This window comes from Ambystoma mexicanum, chromosome 1p (assembly GCF_040938575.1).
Source record: "Ambystoma mexicanum isolate Mex_15411 chromosome 1p, UKY_AmexF1_1, whole genome shotgun sequence".
Taxonomy (NCBI): domain Eukaryota; kingdom Metazoa; phylum Chordata; class Amphibia; order Caudata; family Ambystomatidae; genus Ambystoma; species Ambystoma mexicanum.
Genome location: NC_090921.1, coordinates 387,160,069 through 387,182,097, shown reverse-complemented (window position 1 = coordinate 387,182,097; position 22,029 = coordinate 387,160,069). Strand labels below are relative to the sequence as shown.

The following is a 22,029-nucleotide window of genomic DNA, read 5'->3' as shown; positions in this document are numbered from 1 at the left end:
GGTGTTCATTGCTGTTGCAAATATATCGATCTGGGGATTGCCCCATCTGCGGAACAGTTAATTCACTTGGTCCTGCCGAAGCTCACATTCGTGGCAAGAGCGCAGCTCTCTGAAGAGAGTCAGCGACTTTGTTCTTCACACCTGCTAGATGAAACTGGACAAGAAACAGCCCCTGGGCGACAGCCCAGTGCCATAGTTCCTGGTCTTCGCTGTGTGGTCGATAGTGATGTCCCATGATCTGGCCCGGTTGAGCCAGTCGTTCAGGTAAGGGTACAGATGGATCCCTTGCGGTCGTAAATGGGCCACCACCGGGGCCAGGCACGTGTTGAAGACGTGTTGAAGACTCTGGGTACCAATTTCAGCCCGAAGGGGAGAGCCTTGAATTGCCAATGCTTCCCTTTAACAACAAGGTACAGAAACTTGGTGTCTTTGGTGAATGGGGACGTGGAAGTACGCAGGTAGTCTCCAACGACAGGTAGTCTCTCCCTCCTCCAGCTGGCCGAGCACGTGTTGCAGCGTGACCATCCTGAATTTCTGGGCCTTTATGTACTTGAGTCGTCAGATGGGCTTCCATCCCCTAGTCTTCTTGCGTACGAGGAAGTACCTTGCGTAAACTCTGGAGCCCAGAGCCACTTTGGAACCAGCTTCATCACCCCTTTCTTAAATATGGCCTGAACCTCCAACAATAGCTGAGGGATGTGTTCTTCCTGCCGGGCCACCAGTGGGAACTCGTCCGTGGGAGAGACCGTCCAGCACCCATCGGTCGGTGGATATGGTCTTCCACACGCCGACGCAATTCGCCAGCTGGCCTCCCACCAGGGAGCGCGCCAGACGCCCTGGCCGGTTCAATATTGCTTGGAGGTCAATGGGCCGTCTTGCGGTCCCCGACGACGGCGCCCGCCACCGAAGGCCTTGTAGTGACCCCTGTTGGCCTCCTGGGTCAAGGAGCTGGAGGGCTGGTGGTAAGGGGAGGCGCCCTCGCGAAAACACTGCGAAGAATTGCTAGACTTCCCTCCTAAGGAACAAAAGGACAGTTTTGAAACCTGCCCAGGACACGAGCTGTCTGTCCGTCTTGATGGATTGGAGGGATTAATCCACAACCTTCCCGAACAGTTTGTCCCCGTCAAAGGGCTTGACCAAAACCCTTGTCTTGACAACCTGCCTAAAGTTGGTGGCCTTGAGCCAGCCACAACGGCAAATCTGGTGGAAGCCAGTGTCCATAATGTCCAGGGCCACTGTGATGGTGTGGTCCGACACCACCTCGCCTTCATGAAGGATCTCCAAAGCCTCTACCAGCTTGTCATTGGGGAGGAAGTCCAGGAGCTGCACCAGATTAAACCACAGCTCTCGGTCTTATCTGGCCACGATTGTGAGAGCATTGGCAGCCTGGACCGTCGCCGCCGAGTAGATATCCTTTCTACCCATAGAATCCAATTTCTTCCCCTCGTTGTCTGGAGGAGTGGAAGAAGACAGACGCCAAACTCTAGGAATTCGTCCTGTTGGCCACTGAGACCAGAGTCCGGCAACCGTTGAGACTGCAGGCATTTGGGTGCAGAGTCTTTCACCCTGTACTTTTTCTCCAGCCGGTCTCTTTGCTGGGGCTGTTGAGGGGTTCTTCAACAGAGCCAGCCCTTCATCCCAAACATTGTCCAGGAGTGGGTCTGAAAGGATGTCTTCCTCTTCGCCTCCCGGCGCCGATATAAGAAACATTCCTTCTACGGTGTGAGCTGGGAAAGCTCAGACGATCATTGCTTGGAAGGATCCCACTTTGTCTGGCGGAGAGGCCCTGGGCGGAGCAGACGTGAGGTCCCCCATCCCACAGTCATCTGTGCCTGTCGTCGCTGTGTCAGTCTCCCTTGGTGGAGCGGGAGGCGATGGGTGGCATGGAGGCATGGGATGCCTCCTCTTCCTGGCCGGCGATTCCCCCAGTGTCAATGGGGTGGCCGTAACTGGTGCCGCAGGTGGAGTGGGCGTCAGCATCCTCCTTTGTATCTAGATCCTTCAGCGGTACCTGGGGGTAGGTGCGCTGGTCCCAGGGCCCTTCGTCGTCTCCATAGAAGGTATCCCAGTCGTGGGGCGATTCTCTGACGTCTCCCGCATCCACCTGAACAGTGTGGACGGAAAGGATCTCATATCGGCTGAAGAAATGTCCATTCCTTGGTGGCAAGACCACACCCCCTCGCATCCCCTTCTTCGGGTCCTGAGGTGTCAGTCTCTGGCAGAGATCCGGCATACTCTGCTCCGGGGTAGACACCCTGGCCGTCATCTGGTTACCCTGATCCGGGTCGCCCCTACAGCCTTTGAGAGAGAGAGAGAGAGAGAGAGAGAGAGATGCCACCACCACCTCGATGGAGGGGGATGATTTTGGTGCACCTGGGCCTTCGACGGCCGGGTCGGACACCTTGTCCTGTTTGGCCTTCTCCTTCGGAGCCGGGTTAGACACCTGGTCTACTTTGGCCTTCTCCGTCAGAGATAGGCCAGACACTGTACCGTACTTGGCCTTCTCAGGATTCTCTCTCAGCTTTGCCGGGGTCGCCAACTTTGTCGGGGCTGAAGAACCAGAGTGGTGACTAGAGATCGATGCAGATGTGGACGACGATCGCGCCCAGACTGTCACAGGACCCGCAGCAGCAGCGACGACCCAGACGGAAGCAGACTTGCAGTGCTAAACCTTGTGTTGGGACCTCAAGGGTGGGGCGCCCTAAAATACTTAGAAGCCCGCTCAGGTTTGCCGGATCCGGGAGCGGCATTCCCCTGGGTACGACCCGGGGCAGAGGTCTTGGCCTGCAGCCACGACTCCAGCCATTGGTGTCGATCCTTCATCGCGCGCTCCGTGAAGCCACAGCAAATCACACAATCTTCCTCCTTACGCGTCGGGTGTAGGCAATACAGACACTGGGAATATTGGTCATCCATGTACACATTCCGCAAACTGCAGTTGGAGCAAAGCTTGAAGAGGGAAGCGCCATCCTTCTCGTCAGACATGATCCACACGGTGTAGGCCTGAAGAAATTCAGGAAGCTTCCAAGAGGAACATGACGATTTCTGCCTTGCGATAACTTTTTTTTTAAACAGGTCCCTGTTGAACGGAAGAGTAAGCGATGAGCACACTGGCTTGAATGACTGAAATAAAATTTTCCCATCACAAAAGGGAAAAAAAAAATTCTCTAACACCGAAACGCGAGGACTCCAAACACTTGAACGTGGGGTAAAAATATGCAGATGGCCGCTAGAGGAGGGGCTTGGGTAGAGGAAGTCATTGGTTGGCTGGGGGCAGTATGACCCAGAGCTCAGTGATTGGTTTATTGGTTTATAGTAGCTTTATCTTTGAATGGATTGTGTCCCCTCACATATTCCTCATCTTATGATAGACTCCCAGAGCAGTTAGAATTTCTGGAAGAAAAGTCAATTATCAGTTTGAAATTAGCATTTCGGAGTTCCAATTGCCTATGTGTACAGAATAACGCAGCCTTCCCAAAAACTCCTTCCCTGCCTGATGAAGAGTCCAGACAATAGTGCTTGGCGAATGTGTGGACTGAGGCCCATGTGGCCACCGCACAAATGTTCTTAATTAGGACTCCCCTCTGTAAGGCAGAGGAAGTAACCATGCGCCTAGGTCAAATGTGCTCCGAGACACTCAAAAGGATCTGTAGCAGAGATGGCAAGGATGATCCACCTAGACAAGGTTTGTTTTAACATCGCCATACCCAATTTATGGCCTATATCTCCAATAAAATGTTGATCGCCCTGTCTTAATTTAGACATTCTGGAAATATAGAAGCTAAGTGCATGTTTTGGGTCAAGCCTGTGTAGCCTTTTTTCCCAGACAATTTTTTAAAGAAAGGTAGGTTCAACCTTAAGGGCTACTATCCTTAAAGAGGACTGTAAGGAGGCTGCAGTTCACTCACCCTACAGGCTGATGTAAGGGCCACAAAGAGAACGGTCCTAAAGTCCATAATTTTAATGGACAGGAGTGGATGGGCTCGAAAGGAGCACACATTAGAAATTTTAGAAAACCGGTACTCAAGAGACCGGAGAAAAGACATTTGTCAATCCTTTAATCGGGAAGAAACATGCCTCTTCAGGAGCGCTTAAAAATAGATAGCGTTGCCAGATACCCATAGATGTACTGCATGTAAAAGGGTCCACATTTTTATCTCTTCACCAGCTGCAGAACTTGTTTCAATGGCAGCGGCACAATCACTTTGTTGCTGGCCTTCTGGCCGAATGCCAGAATCGCCATTACGTTGTCCGGGAGGTCCCAATCCTGCCTCTGCGATACCATGCATCAAGCTTGAGAGTCTTTACCTCTTGATTGAGAACCCAACAGGTCCTCTCTTTGTGGAAGAGATAATGGAGGGCAGATGGACATGTCCAGAAGGTTTGGGTACCACGTCCTGCTGGCACAATCCGGAGCAATAAGGTTCATGGTTTTCCTGAACTCTCAAACTCCTTATTATGTGAGGAATGACTGGGGCTGGAGGAAACTCATACAGGAGTGGAAACTCCCAGTCCACTATGAACGCGTCCCCTACAGCTCCTCTTGGGGGATATTCCCCGGAGCAGTAAAGTTGGCCCTTCCTTTTGGCATTGGTCACAAACAGATCCACTGTGATGAGGGAACGGTTCCATCTGCTTTGAAATCAGCATGGATAACCCCATTACTGAAAAAAGATAACCCGGATCCAACAAATAGGGACAACTATCGACCCATCACCAATGTACCTTTCATTCTGAAGGACCTTTATAAACTGGCATATATCCAATTCCAAGCTCATGTTGAAGAGTATAACATCCTGAGAATTCATCAATCGGGTTATAAGGCTCGCCATGGCAAAAAGACTGCTCTGTTTGACCTCAAGTCCACCCTGGCAAGTATAGCAGATAAAAAACAATCTGCTCTGCTGATGCTATTAGGCCTCTCCGCAGCCTTCGATCTTGTTGATCACACCCTTCTAGCGACGAGGCTGGGAGAGGTCGCAAACTTCCACCTTGGCATCGAAACGGTTTGCCTCCTTAGGACCATGCACAGTGAGGGTTTGTGTTGGCAACAATCACTACTCCTATCCTTCAAACCTGCGGTGTTCCGCAGGGCTCTTGCCTGATGATACTACTTTTTAACATGTATATTCGGCCACTTTTAGATCTACTGAAAAGCCTGGGTGTCCAATAAACAAATTACGCAGAGACTCGGGTTGTTATTCAGCACGTAGGCCATTACAAGAATGACGCAGTAACATCTACAGTGCCATTCAGAAATGGATGCCTGTAATTATTTAGCTCTCAATAACAAAATAAAAACGGAGCTCATGATCGTCGCCACCAAAAACACTCGGAACAAGTTAACACCAGACTATACCAACTTCTTGATCGCAGATCATATTATAACAGTCTCAAAAGTGAAAACACTAGGCGTTAGTCTTGATGACGAACTCTTAATGAAGTCTCATGTATCCAATATCCTGTTGAGCTGCGGACTCATTAACAAATGGATACAATACATCCAACCTTTCATAACAAATGACAATTGCGCTTTGTTGTTCACAGCGTTGATAAATTCTAGACTGGACTATTGCAATAGTCTGCTGACTAGCACTACTGCTGCCAACATGCAGGCAACTCCCAAGTCACACAGAGCATTGCTGCGTGCACCATTTTCAAACTATCGCGTCGCACACATCTCTATTTTCAGAAACTCTACACTGGCTTCCCGTAAGGCAAAGAATATCACACAAAGTGCTCAATCTGGCTCATAAATGTGAGTCTCTTACCAGCCCCACATATCTATCAGAGCGTATCAAGATCAAGCCTAAGAATAGTAATCTTCGCTCTACAACAGCCACGGTACTCGTCCAGCTGAGATTAAAAGTGGCCTGGTTCGGTGGCACTAGCTTTGACACTCAAGCTCCTACTCTATGGAACGCGCTCCCAGCGGCCATACGCCAAATACAGAACTACCCTCTCTTTAAGAAGGCCAAAAACCATAAAAACCCACCTTTTCAACCTTGGGCCAGAATAACCAGCTTTAACCCTCAGCTCATCCATAGCTCCCGCATGCTTTCCGTATGCAAGTCTTGTCACTGTTTTTTCTGTGCGCTCTGAGGCCTCCGGGCATGTGGCGCGTTATAAAAATTGAAATAAATCCATTTGAGAGGTTCCCCAAAGGGTTACGATCTCTTGGACTTCCTGTGCTAGTTCCCCACTCATGGGAGACTGCTGCCTGCTCAGAGCATCGACTGCTGTGTTATCGCCAGCTAGATGAACTGCCAATAGAGATTCCTTCTTCAGTTGCCTAGTACCAGAGCTGCCTTGCTTCTCCGCACAGTGGTAGTGACCCTACGCCTCCTCTTGAGGTAGTACATGGCCACTGATTTGTCTGTGTCAGAACCCTGGCAAGTGTTGGGGTGGTGGCAGGGAAAGGAGCCCCTATGTTGGGTTATGGAGGGAGGAGGGGGCCTTTGCAGCGCCCAACGGGCTTCTCAAGACGTGTTCTCCACCCCTTTAGCAGGTCGTGTGGCCAGGGGTGGAGAACAGCCAAGAGACTACATTTCCCAGCGGCAGGACACATGAGAACCGCGCCAACGCGAGGGCGCATGCGCGAGCCGTGCCCCACGAGCGCTGCTCGCAATCCTGCCCGGCAACCTGAGCTGACGTGCATCCGACGAGCTCCGGTCGGCAAGCATCTGCGGGGCACCAGCCCGCCTGAAAGCATACCCCAGGCCCCGCGTCACACTTAAGATAAGTAGCGCAAGGTTCCACGCGCAGCGGCTAAATTGCATGGAAGAGATTTCTATAAAACAAGAAAACCAAGTCGCGTGCAAAACGAAACTAACTCTTGGGGCACAAACTATTAACCCTGCCTGGGTAGTGCTTGCATAACTACCGCATGCACCGTGGGGGGCATTGCATGGTCCAGACTACTAAGACCCGTATGGGGAAAACGAAAGACACGGGCCGCTCGATCTCAGAACAATTAACCCATTAAGGGTAGAACAAGCGCACACATTCGTTCTGACTTTCCTTGTTTGCTTTTAGAGAAAGACGACTCCGCGGAACGGTGCTGAGACAGGAAAGACGGCAGTCGCCGCAGATCATCAGAAAACGAAGCTAAGTCCGAGTTTTTCTTGTAGCTTTTAATGACGGAGTGGGCTTAGCACAGAATTGCCCCTCACATGAAGCAATGTGGGGAATGCTTATTTCTACATGAAGTAGTGTGGGAATGCTCATTTCTACATGATATAATGTGGGGATTTTGCATGCAGTAACCTGGGATATGTTTAGTAGGTGTTTGTGAATAACATAGGCAATCACACAGGCTCTGCAGAAGCAATTGGCCAAACTGGTTGGAGCTCCAGCACAAAGGCTCCCGAGTTTACCAGATGAGGTAAAGAGCATTGGAGTGACAAGTCACAACTCCACTGAAAGGAAGCAGGAGCCAAGGAGCATGTTATCCTAATTCCCCCTTCCCTATCCACAACTCCTTCCTCTACCTCTTTCCGGTGATCCTAAAACCCTCAGCCTATCCAATCCACGGACCCTAACCCTCTTTCCCCGAAGGGTCGCGGAAGCCTGCGATGGTGTAATCTCCAGGCCCCAAGACCTAACGGGAAGGGAGGTGTTTGTGCTGCCTCTGCGCCAGAAGAAGACTGAAGGCTCTGACAGTGTTATTATCGGGACATTCTTTCCCCGTACAGAGGGCAGAAAGGGCTTCAGCGCTAGTCTGATTGCCCTCCGCTCCAAAAGATGGATGTGTAGTTTGGACTCCGATGGAGACCACCCACCCCTAATTGTCAGATCGTTTTGTGGGCTCCCACCCAGTGAGTGAGACGCCCATCACTACAATCATCTCTGCCCATGGTTGCCAAAAAGGTTCTCCCTTCAGAATGTTTTATTCATAGGTCCACAGAAGATACTGTGCTACTCTGCTTGGAACCTGAAGGTCTGACATTTTGCATGAGAATTGTGACCATCGAGTCCCGAGAGCCCATTGGAGAGATCCCATACTCGGGCTAGCCTCTAACAGAATGAAAATGTAGGAAGCCACGAGGCCGAGCAACCTCAGAAAACCGAAGGCCGGAAGACTCTGGGCATTTTGGAATTTGACGACCATCTGCAGAATGTCGTGAGCCCTCACCTCGGGTGGCGAGGCTTTTCCCAAAGACGAGTCTAGGACAGCTCTGATGAATTGGAGCCTTCGAGATTGTATCATGTGCAAGTTTTTGAAGTTGAGGAAGAAGCCAAGTCTGTGGAGGGAGTGACTGGTGGAGCGGAGATGTTCCAGGACCTGTTCGGGAGAACATGTCCTGATCAGCGAATCGTCCAGGTAGGGGTAGACACGATTCCCCCCACCCCCCTCTCCTGAGAATTGCAGCCACCGCGACCAACAACTTGGTGAAAACCCTCCGGGTGGAGGTCAGCCCAAAAGGCAGAACTCTGAATTGATAATGAGAACCGCCAATGGCAAACCTCAGGTACTTTGTGCTTGTGATGGATTGGCACATGAAATTAATCATCCTGAAGGTTCAATAATACCATCCAGTCCTGAAGCTGGCGGGCTGTAAGGATCTGAGAAAGGGTACCCATCTTGAGCTTGTCCTTCCTGATCTGTTGCACCTTTTTTCGTGGACTGCTGCAAGGAGGCTGTCTAGTGGTGTAAGCCACTACATAATCGGGACCTTAGCGTTCTTGCGACGAGTCAGAGGATTGCCTTTTCGGCTGGGTTGTCAGAGGGGATTTATGCAGCTAGTTTCCCTTTACGCTCTTTCAGGCACTTCGCTGTCATCGATAGGCAGGACCCACACTCCAAACTTTCAATGCGAGGATCCGAGGCACCATAGCGACATCCGATGGGGGTATGTAAGGGACATCTTTGCCCCACAATCGTGGCAGTTTTTGAACCCCGATCTCAGTAGGACGCTGACGACTAGGCCAGTCACAAAACTAAAGTTTTAGTCGAGGATAATCCGAAGCGTTAACTTGCAGAAAAACGGAAACTGAAGACAGCGGTCGTTGTGCAAGCACAGAGGCCCTTGAGGGACAGTCGACAGGCATCAACGCACAGTGCCCCTTGCTGGAAAAAAAATATTCCGAAGCAGCTAAGCTGGATATGGATATTTAAGATGAGGGATACATGGGCGGACACAATTCATTCAAAATATTTATTTAGGCCTTTAGAACACGGAAAAATGAAACTTGCGGGTATCATTATCACACACCACTAATACAAACATATATAATCACCATTAGGTCCACTTAAAAGATATTACTAGATGACTTAACCAAGTGTAGTCCCCGTTTCCTGGCAAGGGCCGTGCAAGGGTGTACACTTCACATCCCAGGAGCAGGGAAAGTTCCCATGGATATCACCACCCCCACTACCTCCTACCCTCCCCCCCAGCCTGCTGGGTACGGAGGGGTGCTGAACCTGCTAAAAATAAAATTAACAGGAGATGGACAACACGGTCTTCTTAAGGCACCACAGTGAAAAGTAGAGATCCCCCAAGGACCCTCTTCATTTAATAAAAAAAAAATATATATATATATATATATATATATATATATATATATATATATATATATATATATATATATATATATATCTTTTATCCTAGGATTCCACTGGCTTGAGTTTCAACTGGGACCCTTAGGGTCAGTCTGGCGCAATAGACCCCCTCCGGTCCAAACCACATTGAGTGCGAGGCCAGAGGATGGCCTCTGTGGGTGGTCCCATCTGGCTTGGCAGCCTCAGAAAGACCGCCACACTCCACTACCTCACACCTCTACCCACCCCCCCCATTTTAAATAATGGCCATCTATATATCGTCCTACCGCTACTTAAATTACACCCCAACACTTCGCCAACTCTACACTTCCCACTAAATTACCTGCGATAACAGTACTCATATACACATAACTACACATACATATTGAATTACAACATATATACACACACAAAATAAAACACTGTCACAATGGGTTAAGTGCTGCCGTCACCCCCTTCCGAGTAAATTGGAGTCTGTTTCTGGTGGTGCTGGCTCGGTTTTGGCTGGTACAGGCTAAATGGTGACTAGCTAGTCCTGGCTGACCCTGGTGGCAAGACAGATCCTGGTGGTTGGCAGTGGCCTGCCCCTATAGATGGCAGGGCCCTGACCTCTCAACTTCAGGGTGGTCACATCACCCAAATGGGGCCACCTACACTCACCTACATTAGGGCCAAAAAACAAGCAAAAATATCATTGAGTAGCCATTTTAGTTCACTAGTTACGTTCAGTAGCCATATGCCGTAAACATGAATCTGCACACTATGCATAAAACAAAAATTGTAAAAATGTAACTGCTGACAGTAGCTCGTCAAGGGGGGGGGGGGGGGGAATAGACCTCTTACAATGGGGATACTTTTGTAATGTTAAAAATCTACCTAGTCAAAAGGGAAACCTAGTGTCCCAGTACAGCTAGTCTGAAGGACTCAGGGGAGTGGCTTCCATGTGAAAAGTAAGGACAGAGTCAAAAAACAAAGGCAAAACATTTGGGGGAGGGGGTAAATAGAAACATGGGATTGTTGATTAAGATTTCTTTTAGAACCTTTCCCACCATAAGATCTCCCGAACAAAATAGGTCTCCCGTTGCTTTTCACAAGTGTAGCACAAACCACTTTTAGTGGAATGTGGAGGCGACCCTGTTTCTTTCCTCTAATTTTAAGTAGAAACCCAACTAAGCTTATGATTTGTTTGGAAAAGGCTGGCGGGCATGGAACAGTTCATCTATTACCCAGTGCACAGCCATACACTTATTTGTTTTACCATGATGATGCCTTTTCTTGTACCATAGACTCAATACTGCTGTTCCTCTTGGAACATAACCTATACTTTGTGCAATCTTCATTGGTCATTGTACTTCCTTTCCCAGGTCGGAAACTGCCAAATAAGAAGCTACCCCCTTCTGCAATCTAGCTCTCGACTACCGGTCAGTACTCTGAACTGGCGTGGTTTTTCAGATTATCTGGTAGCAATGCACACTTGGGCCAGGCTGTGCCCTGTTGCTAGGTAGGTAGCTTCATTCCACAGATGAGCTGGCGTTGCTTCAAGCCCAAATTCTAGATCAAGAAAGAGTATCCAGAGCCATTTCAGATAATTGAATAGTATACAAACAACTGAAGCCAAGGACCACCAGAGACCTGCCGTCTCTACTACCAAGTCTGGTCAAAGTCATAAGTGTGCAACTGGTTCTGCTTTTTGGTTGGCTTCTGAAAAACCTTTACAGTATTGGATTTTAATATTGGAGAAGAAACACTGGACAGACCAAATGTATTTGTACAATGAAAGTAAAAGCATTTGCACAATGAGCAACACAAAGAATGGATATAAAGCCACCCACCTGCAAGGAATTCATCATCGCCACTTTTCTTGACAGATGCTTTGAGTTTGGAAGAATTTGGGTGGGATGGTGAGGACTTCTTGTCAAGAGCTTTCCGCTGGTGGGGACCACGCTTTGCTTTTAGCTTCAACATTAGAGAGGATGAAAGCACAGTCTGCGTACCAATGCTTGAGCGTTTCAGCTTTCTGCGTCTTGATTCCTCCAAACCTCTAGAAAGTTTTCTCTTTATCTCCAAAACTTTCTTAGCATACCGCATGGCTCTCATGGACTCTGTTGCCAACTCCTCTGGTGTCTTTTCTTGGCTAGTCTGTATTTCAGCCTCCTTTGTGACCTTCCTCAACTTCCGTAATTCTGCAAGTTTCGTCTGATAATATTTAAACTCCTGGCTCTTCTCAAAAAACAAAAACCTAAAAGAAAAAAACAATTACTTTCAAGAGCAATTAAATTACCAAAAAATGTATCATTTCCTTTCAAAGCATAGTGACATAATTTAAGCACACTACCTTTGAAAGACTGCACCAAATATGAAAGACATTGAAAATAATTGGGGGTGGCCAAACGGTCCATATGTATTATGCTTTTCGAAAACAATGTGTGGAAACGTTACTCGCCATAATAATTCCTGTATCTCAAGCTTGGTAAAACCAAAGGGGACAGATTGACAAATAGGCTTTTGAGCTTGGATTTCATAGTGGGAGGTTTGCACTCTTCCAAGGCAACACCTACTTGTCATCGTTAATCAGTCATTTTATCCCATGAAGGTACTCGAGCATGAGAAGTCAATATCAGGTCAGATTACTCAAGTATGTGGATGGTTTTAAACACTGCTTACTATGGCAATAAACATTTACTCATTTTACTCTTTTCCTTTTATTCTTGTGGGGTCGGTCTTTTGCAACTCTATTCATTGCATTCTACATGTACTATGTAGCCCGTCTGCTCCATAGCTCTCAAAGGGATCTGTGTTTTTACTACTGCAACACATAGCTCCTTATGGGCAATGTTGCTTGGGACCTTTGGGGTCCTCCTTGAAGGTTTTTCTTTTTTTATCCTAGAGTAACTACAGTTTATAAGGATAGAGAGATTGTATCCCTACCAAAACTCTATAGTCTGAGAAACTGGCACCCACCACACTCACGTATACCTAGGGACACCCAATATTTCAATTTTTCTAACGCGCCACATCCCAAGGTCTCACGGTGCACATAAAAGGAACAAGAGCCACTGGAAGCAGAGTAATGGAGTGAGGAAGGTCATGATTATCTTTTTGAAATCTGTCAGTTTTGATCTTCCTCAGGTATGGAGGAAGAGCATTTTAGGCTAGGGGCACTTGGACATTAAATGTGGTACCTCCGAACCCCTCAATTCTGAATTTGGGTTGGTAGAGTCACCTGGTCGCATGGCCCAAGGCAGCAGGTAGGTTGGTAGACCTTAATGCAATCTAAGAGGTATGAGCTCTATGTAACCATTGTGTTTTTTTACTAAGAACGGCGCCCAGATGCCTTTGGGTTGGGTGCGCTATACAAATTGCAAAATAAATCAAATTAGGGAACTTCCCGATTCATGCACTTGTGGCACAGTGTTGGGGCTTTATGAGTGACGCATTGTTTCACTGGAGATTAAGCTCCCTTCAGGCAGAGACACACATAGCATAGCCTGCACCATTTTGGATTACCTGCTGCGCTGCGAGATTAGCCTGGGAGGTGCCAAGAAATTGCATTAATCCAGGCGTGAATAGACAAGTGCTGTGGCAAGTAGATGTTCTTAGGTGAAAAAAGGACAAATATGGCCAAGTAGTTTGTTAACAGGAGGCCCGAAGGTATGCAACATGAGGCGTCATGATAAGTTCGGCATCAAACAGGACACCGAGAGTCTAAACACTCTTGGCCACTGGGATGGTGGTTTCAGCAATCGTGAAGCTGTAGTAGTTGGCAGTTTTTTCTTTTAGCCAACAATCAAAAGTTCAGCTTTGTCAATATTTAGGGCAAGGGCGTTGGCAACTATCCAAGCCTGAATGGCACCATAGATCTTGTAAGTGAAGCTGCATCCTGTGCATAGATGCCAGAAAGCTCCAAGACCATCTGGGTGACATCAGCATAGTTAGTATGCCGGACACAATGTAAATATTGAAATAAATTGGGGAAATGCAGGAACCCAGAGGGTCTCCACAAGAGACTGTGCATCCTCCATGGCAACCCTTGCATTACGAGGCGCCAAGAATGAAGCGACCCACTGAGTGGCAACACCCGAACAACCCACCAGATCCTGCAGTCTGGAGGCCAAGAGAGAATGGTCCACAAGGCCAAAGGCTGCCGAGAGATCTAGCAGCATCAAGAGAGCAGGAGGTCCTTTATCCACGATGTTGGAGATTGGATTTTAAATCCAGCAAGTCAGTTTCAGTACCATGTCTGGCTCGAAGGCCTGACTGTTGAGGGCCAAGAATGTTGTTGTTCTCAAAATCCTGTAGCTTAAGGTACGTGACCCGATCCAAGATTTTAAGCAGAAAGGGCACATTCATAATAAGACAATAGTTCTTTATCTGGAAAGGATCAAGATAGTTTTTCTTCAAGAGTGGTGTGATCCATACTTCTTTCAAAAATAGGGGAACGTGGCCTTCAGCAAAGGAGAGATTGACCAACTTTGTGACCCAGGGAACTAAGAGGTCCAGGCAGTTCTTAAAGATGTTTTAAAGATGTCAGAGGGGCAGATGTCACCATGACAAACAGTGGGCTTCATGGCACCTACAATTTCAGCTAATGCTGCCTCAGTAAAGAGGGTTAAGAAAAACTCATACCTTGTAATAGGAGGAAGGGTTTAGTATTGTATCGCGCAGAGGGGGAAACGGCAGGCGAGAGCCATCAATTGCTCACAGATGGATTCCTGGTGTTTTGATATTTTAAGCTGGATTCTAAATGAAATCCTTGACACCAGGCAGATTTGTTGGTCACTGGGCCTATGGCTGACTTATGACCTCAATTTGGCCTGTGTGATCCTTTTGTTAAAGGTGGTAGTTTTAGCTTCAATAATGGCTCATTTTAGATGCTGCACTGCTTGTTTGGAGTGGAAGAGGGCTGATGGGGATTTTCACCAGTCTTTCTGCTGCCCATTTAATGTCTTAACTCAAGGACATCCCCATTAAACCAGGTATTCCTATTAGACTGCGGCTTAACCTATCTGGTCTGAAGAGGGGCGAGAATCAACTGCTTCAGTGCAAGGCATAAATTAGTTTTCAAAAATTGATTAGCAGCGTTTGCTAATTAATGTGTTTTTGATTAGCAAGTAGACCCATTTGATTAGCAATTTCATACTAATATTGTTAATGTCACCAGACGTTATTTGTACCCAAGACATAAATGGGCAACAATCCAGCAGTTTTGCTTATCGCTGAAATAAGACATTAGTGAGAGGAGTCAGGCCTTGCAAATTCTTTAAACTCCAGTTAGACCCACAGGTCAGGTAACTTAGTTTACCTATTCAACCTGAGAAATGCAATCGACCCATAGCAACGGAGGACAACGCATTTAAAATGCCATTTCTGTAAAATGTTGCATGTCACTACAGACCCACTTCATTTTGCACACTGCTGCCACCCAGAGGCCAGCCATGCACAGTGAAACTTTTATTTGACCTTTACTGCAAACTGCATAAAATCTACTCAAGTGGGTAAAGACTTTGTGAGCCATCGAGTGTCTGTAAAAAGTAAAACAGCTGCATGAAATGGAAACAAATAGATATGATAAAAAGGCTATGAAAACTGTTTGGCCAGCTGTCTCCTGCAGGTGGTAATATAATAGGACCATAATCGTAAACCAAAGTGAGCTCTGGGGGGCAACTACTGCATTTGCTATTGCAGTAGATCTGTAGATGTACAGACTGGATGGAACTATTGATCACTACTTTGTGTAATTAGTTTGCTTTGTGTATTCATTATGTAAGGAGAGAAAGACTAAGAGTGGATTGCGAAGTAGGCAGAGAACTTGGCTGACTAGGTGGTATATTGTGGTCATCTCACTTTCAGGGTACCTTGTATAAAACAAAAGGATAATACTATAGAAAGTCAAGGAATATGGGTTTGCTCATGGGATGAGCACTAGTTGCAAGATGAATGCAAGCTGCAGGTTACAGAACTAGGTTTTCCATCAAAAACATTTGATCATGTACTTTTTCAAAAGTGTTTACCAGTCAATATGATGCAACTTACCCAAAAAAATGAAATATAGTTGACACTGTGAAATTTAGATACTCTAACCTAAACTTTCTTGTAAAGCATTGAGATGATGCAGTGTTTTACAGTATCAATACTATAATTATGCATTATGCAACGACATACATTTTAGGAATGTGATTGCATGACTGCATTAAAAAAAAAATATAAAGTTGACACATCGTGATCTTTGCCAGACAGGATATAGAACACAAAAGCATCATCCCGATTACTTCTGGTTTGCAATTATTTGAAAAAGAAAAAGATAGTCTTGCCTAGTACTCCCACACATGCCTTTGGCATTTAAGAGTGGAGGAGAGGATTACTGCTGCACTTTCTCACCAGTCACAGTTGAAGGGAACAGAGAAAAGAGGCTGAAGAGAGCATCAAGGGCAAGAGGAATGCAGGGCAAGCTTTGCTTTCATTGAAGAGGGCAACTTAAATAGCTAACTTTGCTACACAAGTGTTTAGCAAACCCACAGAATTGCATAGTAATTTGCTGTGTGACACTGCTTATTTTACGCCTTGCAGTGTATTGGTAAGAAAAAAGGCCTAATCTGTCGCATTGTCAAACTTTTCCAGACCAATCAATTTGGGTTTAAGTTTGGAGGATAGTATCTCCCAAATTATCCTTTTCAAATGTCTAGAATCTTTGCCAAGTCTTGAGAGCATTGACTTTTTGGGGAGAGGCTGGAGGGTAAACCAGGGAGGAAACAAGATGGTGATCAGATCATGGACAGGCAGAGACAAACGTCAAAAAGGGAAAGACTGTGCGACAGAATCCAGTCAATAGTGTGACCACCAATATGGTTATTTCCAGCTACCCATTGTAGATACCCTAAGATGTCATGGGCAGTCAATAGGGAGTTTTCTGGCTTGTCTGAGGGAGGAGGGGGTGGTGGGGGTGGTGGGGCGGGGGGGGTTTGGGGAGGTCATCAGCCCAAAGGTTAGCACAATAACAGGTGCATTAGCCTTGGTAAGCTTATTAGGCAGGCAGATGAATTGCTCTTCAAAGAGGGCATGGCTTTGGGTGGTTGGGTGGTCTATAGATAACAAGAATGGTCAGAGTTATCTTATGATTGATCTTAAGTTTCACCACAATGCTTTCACATTCATCCAGTGACTCGCTAGGAGTTAATGAAACTTTAGGCGTTTGTTACCAAGAATGGCAAGCCCCCCCACCCCCCCACAGACACCCTTTTTACCCTGACGATCACTCAGCAACATGTGGTATTAGCAGGGGTGGCTGAAGTGGGCTCTGATGAAGTAGTCACTCAGCCAAGACTCTAATGGCCAGAAAATCAGTTTCAGAGTGGGATAGTCAGTCCTCAACCTCAGATCCATGTTGAAGAGATCTCGAGTTCAGCGCAAACCATAACAGGCCTTGAGAAATAGGACCCAGTTCCTCTATACCAATAGGAGTACAAGAACCTGTATCAAGCTGTGTTAGGCAAAGTTTGTATGCAGTACCCTTTGGGTGCACTACACACCTCTGACCACAGGTATAGGAAACCCAACCTTTGGTATACGCTTGTACTACACAGTTTTAGTAGTGTGTTGAGCAGCCATGCTTATCTCAAGAAGGGTCAATGTGAGCTGTAGGGGAGTTACAGATACAGTGACACGTATTCAAATAAACTCTTACACTCAAGGTTTCTTGATTAAACAATTATTAATTTGTCAGTTAGAATAAGCCTTCTTTAGAAGGGAGCAATATAATAGAAACAGATTCACATGCTGTGCATATGGTCCGACATCCAGTGGTAACCGCTGAGTATTGCATCTTGTCGTTCGAGGATCGAAAGGGGACGTTGGCATAGGCGTGTCTGTAACACTATCCCTATCGTGACGTGTAGTGTACCCAAGATCCCTCACGCGCCGAGGTACCTCCGATTATATTTTTTCTGCCATGAGGGAGCCCAACGCTAATGTGAGTGAGTATATACAAGAGAGAAAGTAGAAAGAAGTCTATGTTCCTTCCACCCGAGCGGGGAGGAAGGGTGGGAGTAGGTTAATCTGAGTGAGTAATGCATGTCTTCTGATGCTTGTTAATCTGCTTAGAATCACATGCTGTGCATAGACTAGCGAGCAGTACCCAGAGTTGGAGGTAGGTTTTGAGAAGTAACAGTAGTGAAAAGATGAGAATCAGGCCTAGAATGAGTGTCTAGGCAATAGTGTTTTGTAAAGGTGTGTACAGAACTCCAGGTTGCCACTTTGCAAATGGACTCTAGGGGAACATTTGCAATGAATGCCATGGAAGCCCCAGTGCCTCGAGTAGAATGTGCTCTAGGCTTGAAGGGCAGTTCTCTCTTAGCAAGATAAACAAAGTGGGATGCAATGGACTATCCACCTTGAAATAGCCAACTATGATCACCTTCTCTGCCAGCTGCCACTGTCTTTCTCAGTGGTCTAGTTCAGGGGTGGGGGTGGGGGGGAGGGGGGTTTGAGCTTGCCATCCAGAGTCCGTTCCCCTTGAAGTGGTTCTGTGGGTACCTGGAGGCGTTGGGCGTTCTCCAGAGTTCTGAACAAGTTATCTCTGGGAAGCTCCATTCTGCGAAAAAGTTGGGAGACTAGGTCTTCATGTAGTTGCCTTTCGTACTCTACGGGCAGTGGGAAGTCTCTGCTGAGCACGTCTGCCAGAAGATAGAGTTCCCCTGGAACACGTTGGAACAGAAACATGCTGTGTTTGAGAGCCCATAGCCAAATGTTTTGGGAACGCTTGGATAGCCCTGGCGAATGTGTGCCCCCTTGTTTGTTTAGGTAGTACAGGACTGTGGTGCTGTCTGTCAAGATCAGGACTGTCTTCCCCTGTAACGGAGTCTGGAAGGCTTTCAATGCTTTGAATAATGTGGTTGGATGCTACTTGTGGGGACCACACGCCGTGTGCCGTCTGCGGAAGCAGGTGAGCCCCCCCCCCCTCCACCCTGTGAGAGATGCGGTCACAAGAGTGGCTTCAACTGCGGGGGTGGTGAAGGTTTTCCCCTTCAAGAGGTGTTTTCCCTCGACCACCACTGCAGAGAGAACGAGGGCTGGTGAGACAACTACCAGATCTTCCCATTGTCCGCTGGCCTGACACCACTGGCTGTTGAGCCACTCTTGCATGGGATGCATGCGCAGACGCGTGTGGGGAACCAAGTATATGCATGACGCCATCATCCCTAGCAAACGCATAGCTTTGCGTACCGTCACCTCTCGACTGGTTACATACTGAGGAACCTGAGCGAGCATGTTCTGAACCCTCTCGCTGGAAGGGAAGACTAGACCGTCTTCCTGTAACGCTCACCTGATTTCCACGGAGGCGCTGGGTGGACTGAGCTGTCGCCGTGTCTTCTAGTGTGACTCGTAGATCTCGGCCTTCTCCTAGGGCTGGTCCCCTTCTCACGATGTACCGGACGTGTAGAGTGAGGTGTCTGCAGACGGAAGAACAAGGATTTAGGAACTGGATTGACTGAACTTCTCCTTCCTCAGTCCTCTTATTCGAACCAAGGGCGTGGCTTGCTCACCTTAGATATATTAAGGTCCGGCTCTCTATCCTGCGTCTTTGCAGGGGCGCAAGTACCAGTTACTTCACTGGTTCACTGACAATCCTCTTGATTGCAGAGGTTGAAGTTGGAAGATACCGCTGTTTAACGCACGAGCGGTTTCTTGATAGTTATTGGAGCACCCTTAATTTAGTCCCTTGCTCAGTCTCAGGGTGTCAAGATTGAAATTGTAGAGGAATGATGCGGCGAGCAGGCGAGTAGGAAAGATGACCGGTTGCCGTCACCCTTTCTAATGTCTCTTTGTCTTGCAGGTTTAGGTGCAATGGACGCTGATGAATAAGTGCCCAGGATCGTGCAAGCGCGTATGTACGAAGAAGATGAAGCGCGGTGCACGTAAGTAAAATGACTGCTGTTTGTTTCAAAAGCACGCCTTAATGTCTCTTTTGTCCTTGCAGATCGTGGATGCAGAGAGCGTTGCTAGATGGATGCCGGCGAACATGCGAGCGTTTAAGTAGAAAGTTTATGGTTGGTTTAGAATGCGCCTTAAAATGTCTCCCTTTGTTTTGCAGATGCCGGCATGCAGCGGTTCTTGAAGTTCAGAACGTGCGGAGCGCAGGTAAGCAATTCAAGAATGCAATGCTTAATCAAGTCCTTTTCTTTGCAGATGTCGATGGGGAGCCGAAGAAAGCGGTGGAAGGCTTTGGAAGATGCCGCTGTATTTGGTAAGTAAGAGCGCTGCTCTCGAATTGAATTCTGCTAACCTGTTGCTTTGTCTTGGCAGGTGCAGCTGAGGATCGGATCTCTAGCAAGTAAGGAATTCGTTTTCACAGGAACTGGAGCTGAAGAATCTCAGGAAGACTGGAGCTGACACGGCGAGCGTCCTGCTGCAGATGCAGAATAACGCGAAGCACGTTTCATCAATCGGGTGTGGTTTAAATAGCCTTCTGTAGTGCTTAGGAGTCTTCTTCCACAGCCTCGCCCAGGTAAGAAAAAAGTTCCTGTGTTCTGATTCCAGGGAGTGGCTCCTGCCCCACCCAGACAGGAAAAGTAGTTCCAGGCAGAGAAGGATCAGAAGACCATCGAGCTGGTAAGTAAGCAGCATGGTCTGCTGCAGGTAGGTCCACCCAAGCACTCTTAAGCATTATGAGCCCGGCGCTTCCAGCGCCGGGACCGGTCATCTTTATGAGCCTGGTGCCACTGGCGCCAGGACAAGGTCGACAAGGTCCCGATAGGGACTGGCTGGTACCCAGGATCAAGGTTATGGGCCTGCTTCCAAGGATGTGGGGCAAGTCCTGACCCCTTGGAAGCAGGGATCATGACAGCTTCCGTACGAATTAGAGCCCCCAGGAACTGTTTTACTTGGCTGGGGACTAAGCTGGACTATACAAGAGTCTGGTAAGGCCTCTTGAGTGGCGATCTGAAAGTGGTCAGTTGCCTCCAAGATGGTTGACCATTGCCGAGCCGGAGTGGAGGGGGATCCTAAGCGCATGACATCAGGGGGCGTCCAGGGTAAAGCATCAACCTGACAGACTGGTCTGATCATCCACATTGTAGTTTTCAAGAAAGGTGCCATCTTCATCCTGATCACGAGTGTCCATAACATCAACATCTGTGAGGACACAATTAAACTCTTCATGTAGATCCTCCAAGGTCCTTTGAAACTTAGATACAGGAGTAGAAGGAAAGTCTTCAAGGTCTCTTAGGAACAAGGGCCCCAGAATAAGAAAAATATTTCTAATCTGTCCATACATCCCTCAAATTTCTCCCTGGTCCATGAGGGTGAACAAGTGGGGTCCAGGGGAGGATCTCCTTTCCTGTGGCATCGAGATTTTTCCCCTCATGTGCCTGACAAAGGCACAGGACTCTCAACGTAGTCCTGGCAGAGTTCGGGGCAATGTGGCGTTTTTTGGGTACACTACACATCACGATAGGGCTAGTGTTCGACACGCCTATGCCGACTTCCCCTTTCGATCGTCGAAAGACAAGATGCAATACTCTGGTTACCACTGGATGTCGGACCATATGCACAGCATGTGGTTCTAAGCAGATTACCAAGCATCAGAAACTTCAATTCTGTACTCTCTTACGTTCTAAACCAGTAACACTTTTGGGAAAGCCCACAGACAACCTACACCCTCAAGTGACTTCAATAACTAGGGTGCTGGGGACATTACTATTTTACTGCTTGCATTTAGAATACTTTTAGAAGTTGGTAAAAGGAAAAGATTGTTAGAACAAGTGACCACAAATATTTGCTGAGTAGACAAATACTTTTGGAACCCCCACCAAGAAGAGGCATTCAATACACACCAAGTTAAGCCAAGTCAATGGGCAAAAGTCTTATATAGGATGAAGCACTTCTGGTAGGCAAGTAGAAACGTACAAGGTTTTAGAAGTCTTTGAAGAAAAGAAGCATCCAATTTAGGGCCACAAGCTGATTAGGCTTGTGAGTAGTGGAAAGTGCAAGCAGCTCTACAGTTAGGCAAGTTCTCTCAGACTTTACAGTACCTTGGTATTGAAGAAAAAGTGAAGCATATTACTTCTGTTCCTGTGCCGCTCCATCTCACCGTTCCTAGCACTCAGTTGTGGGGACAAGAGGGAGGACTTCTGGGGACTCCTGCACTGCAATGGGACGGTCGCCGCTCGCAACCAGCAATCTTCAAATCAATGGCTGTTCAGTGTTTCAGCTCCTTGCGTCTACCACTAACAGCAACATTGCGGTTCCTGGCTGTCGAGATGGACTTTCCTTGCTTCTGGTGTCCCGCACTCTGTTGAGGGGCCTCAGGCTCGGTCAGTCCTGCTTCCTGGAAGTCCGGAGGATCTTCCTGGAGCTCCAAGCCAACTTGAAAGCAACGCACACAATCTGGTGTTCCTCTCCATGCATACAGTCACCAGACCAAGGAATCCGGAGGTCTGGTCCAGAGCTGCAGCATCGTGGATCCAGCATGAACATTTTATTTATTTACAGGT

The 22,029-nt window shown here is 47.5% G+C and overlaps 1 protein-coding gene across 2 annotated transcripts in view; it reads right to left on the bottom strand.

The window, feature by feature from the left end:
• The window catches only part of LOC138570729 (SURP and G-patch domain-containing protein 2-like), a 187,242-nt gene that overhangs the window by 103,243 nt on the left and 61,970 nt on the right, over positions 1 to 22,029 (bottom strand). For both annotated transcript variants that reach the window (XM_069649140.1, XM_069649141.1), the window contains exon 5: positions 11,374 to 11,780. In XM_069649140.1, the coding sequence (XP_069505241.1) occupies positions 11,374 to 11,780 (407 nt within the window). The remainder of the gene's footprint in view (positions 1 to 11,373; positions 11,781 to 22,029) is intronic.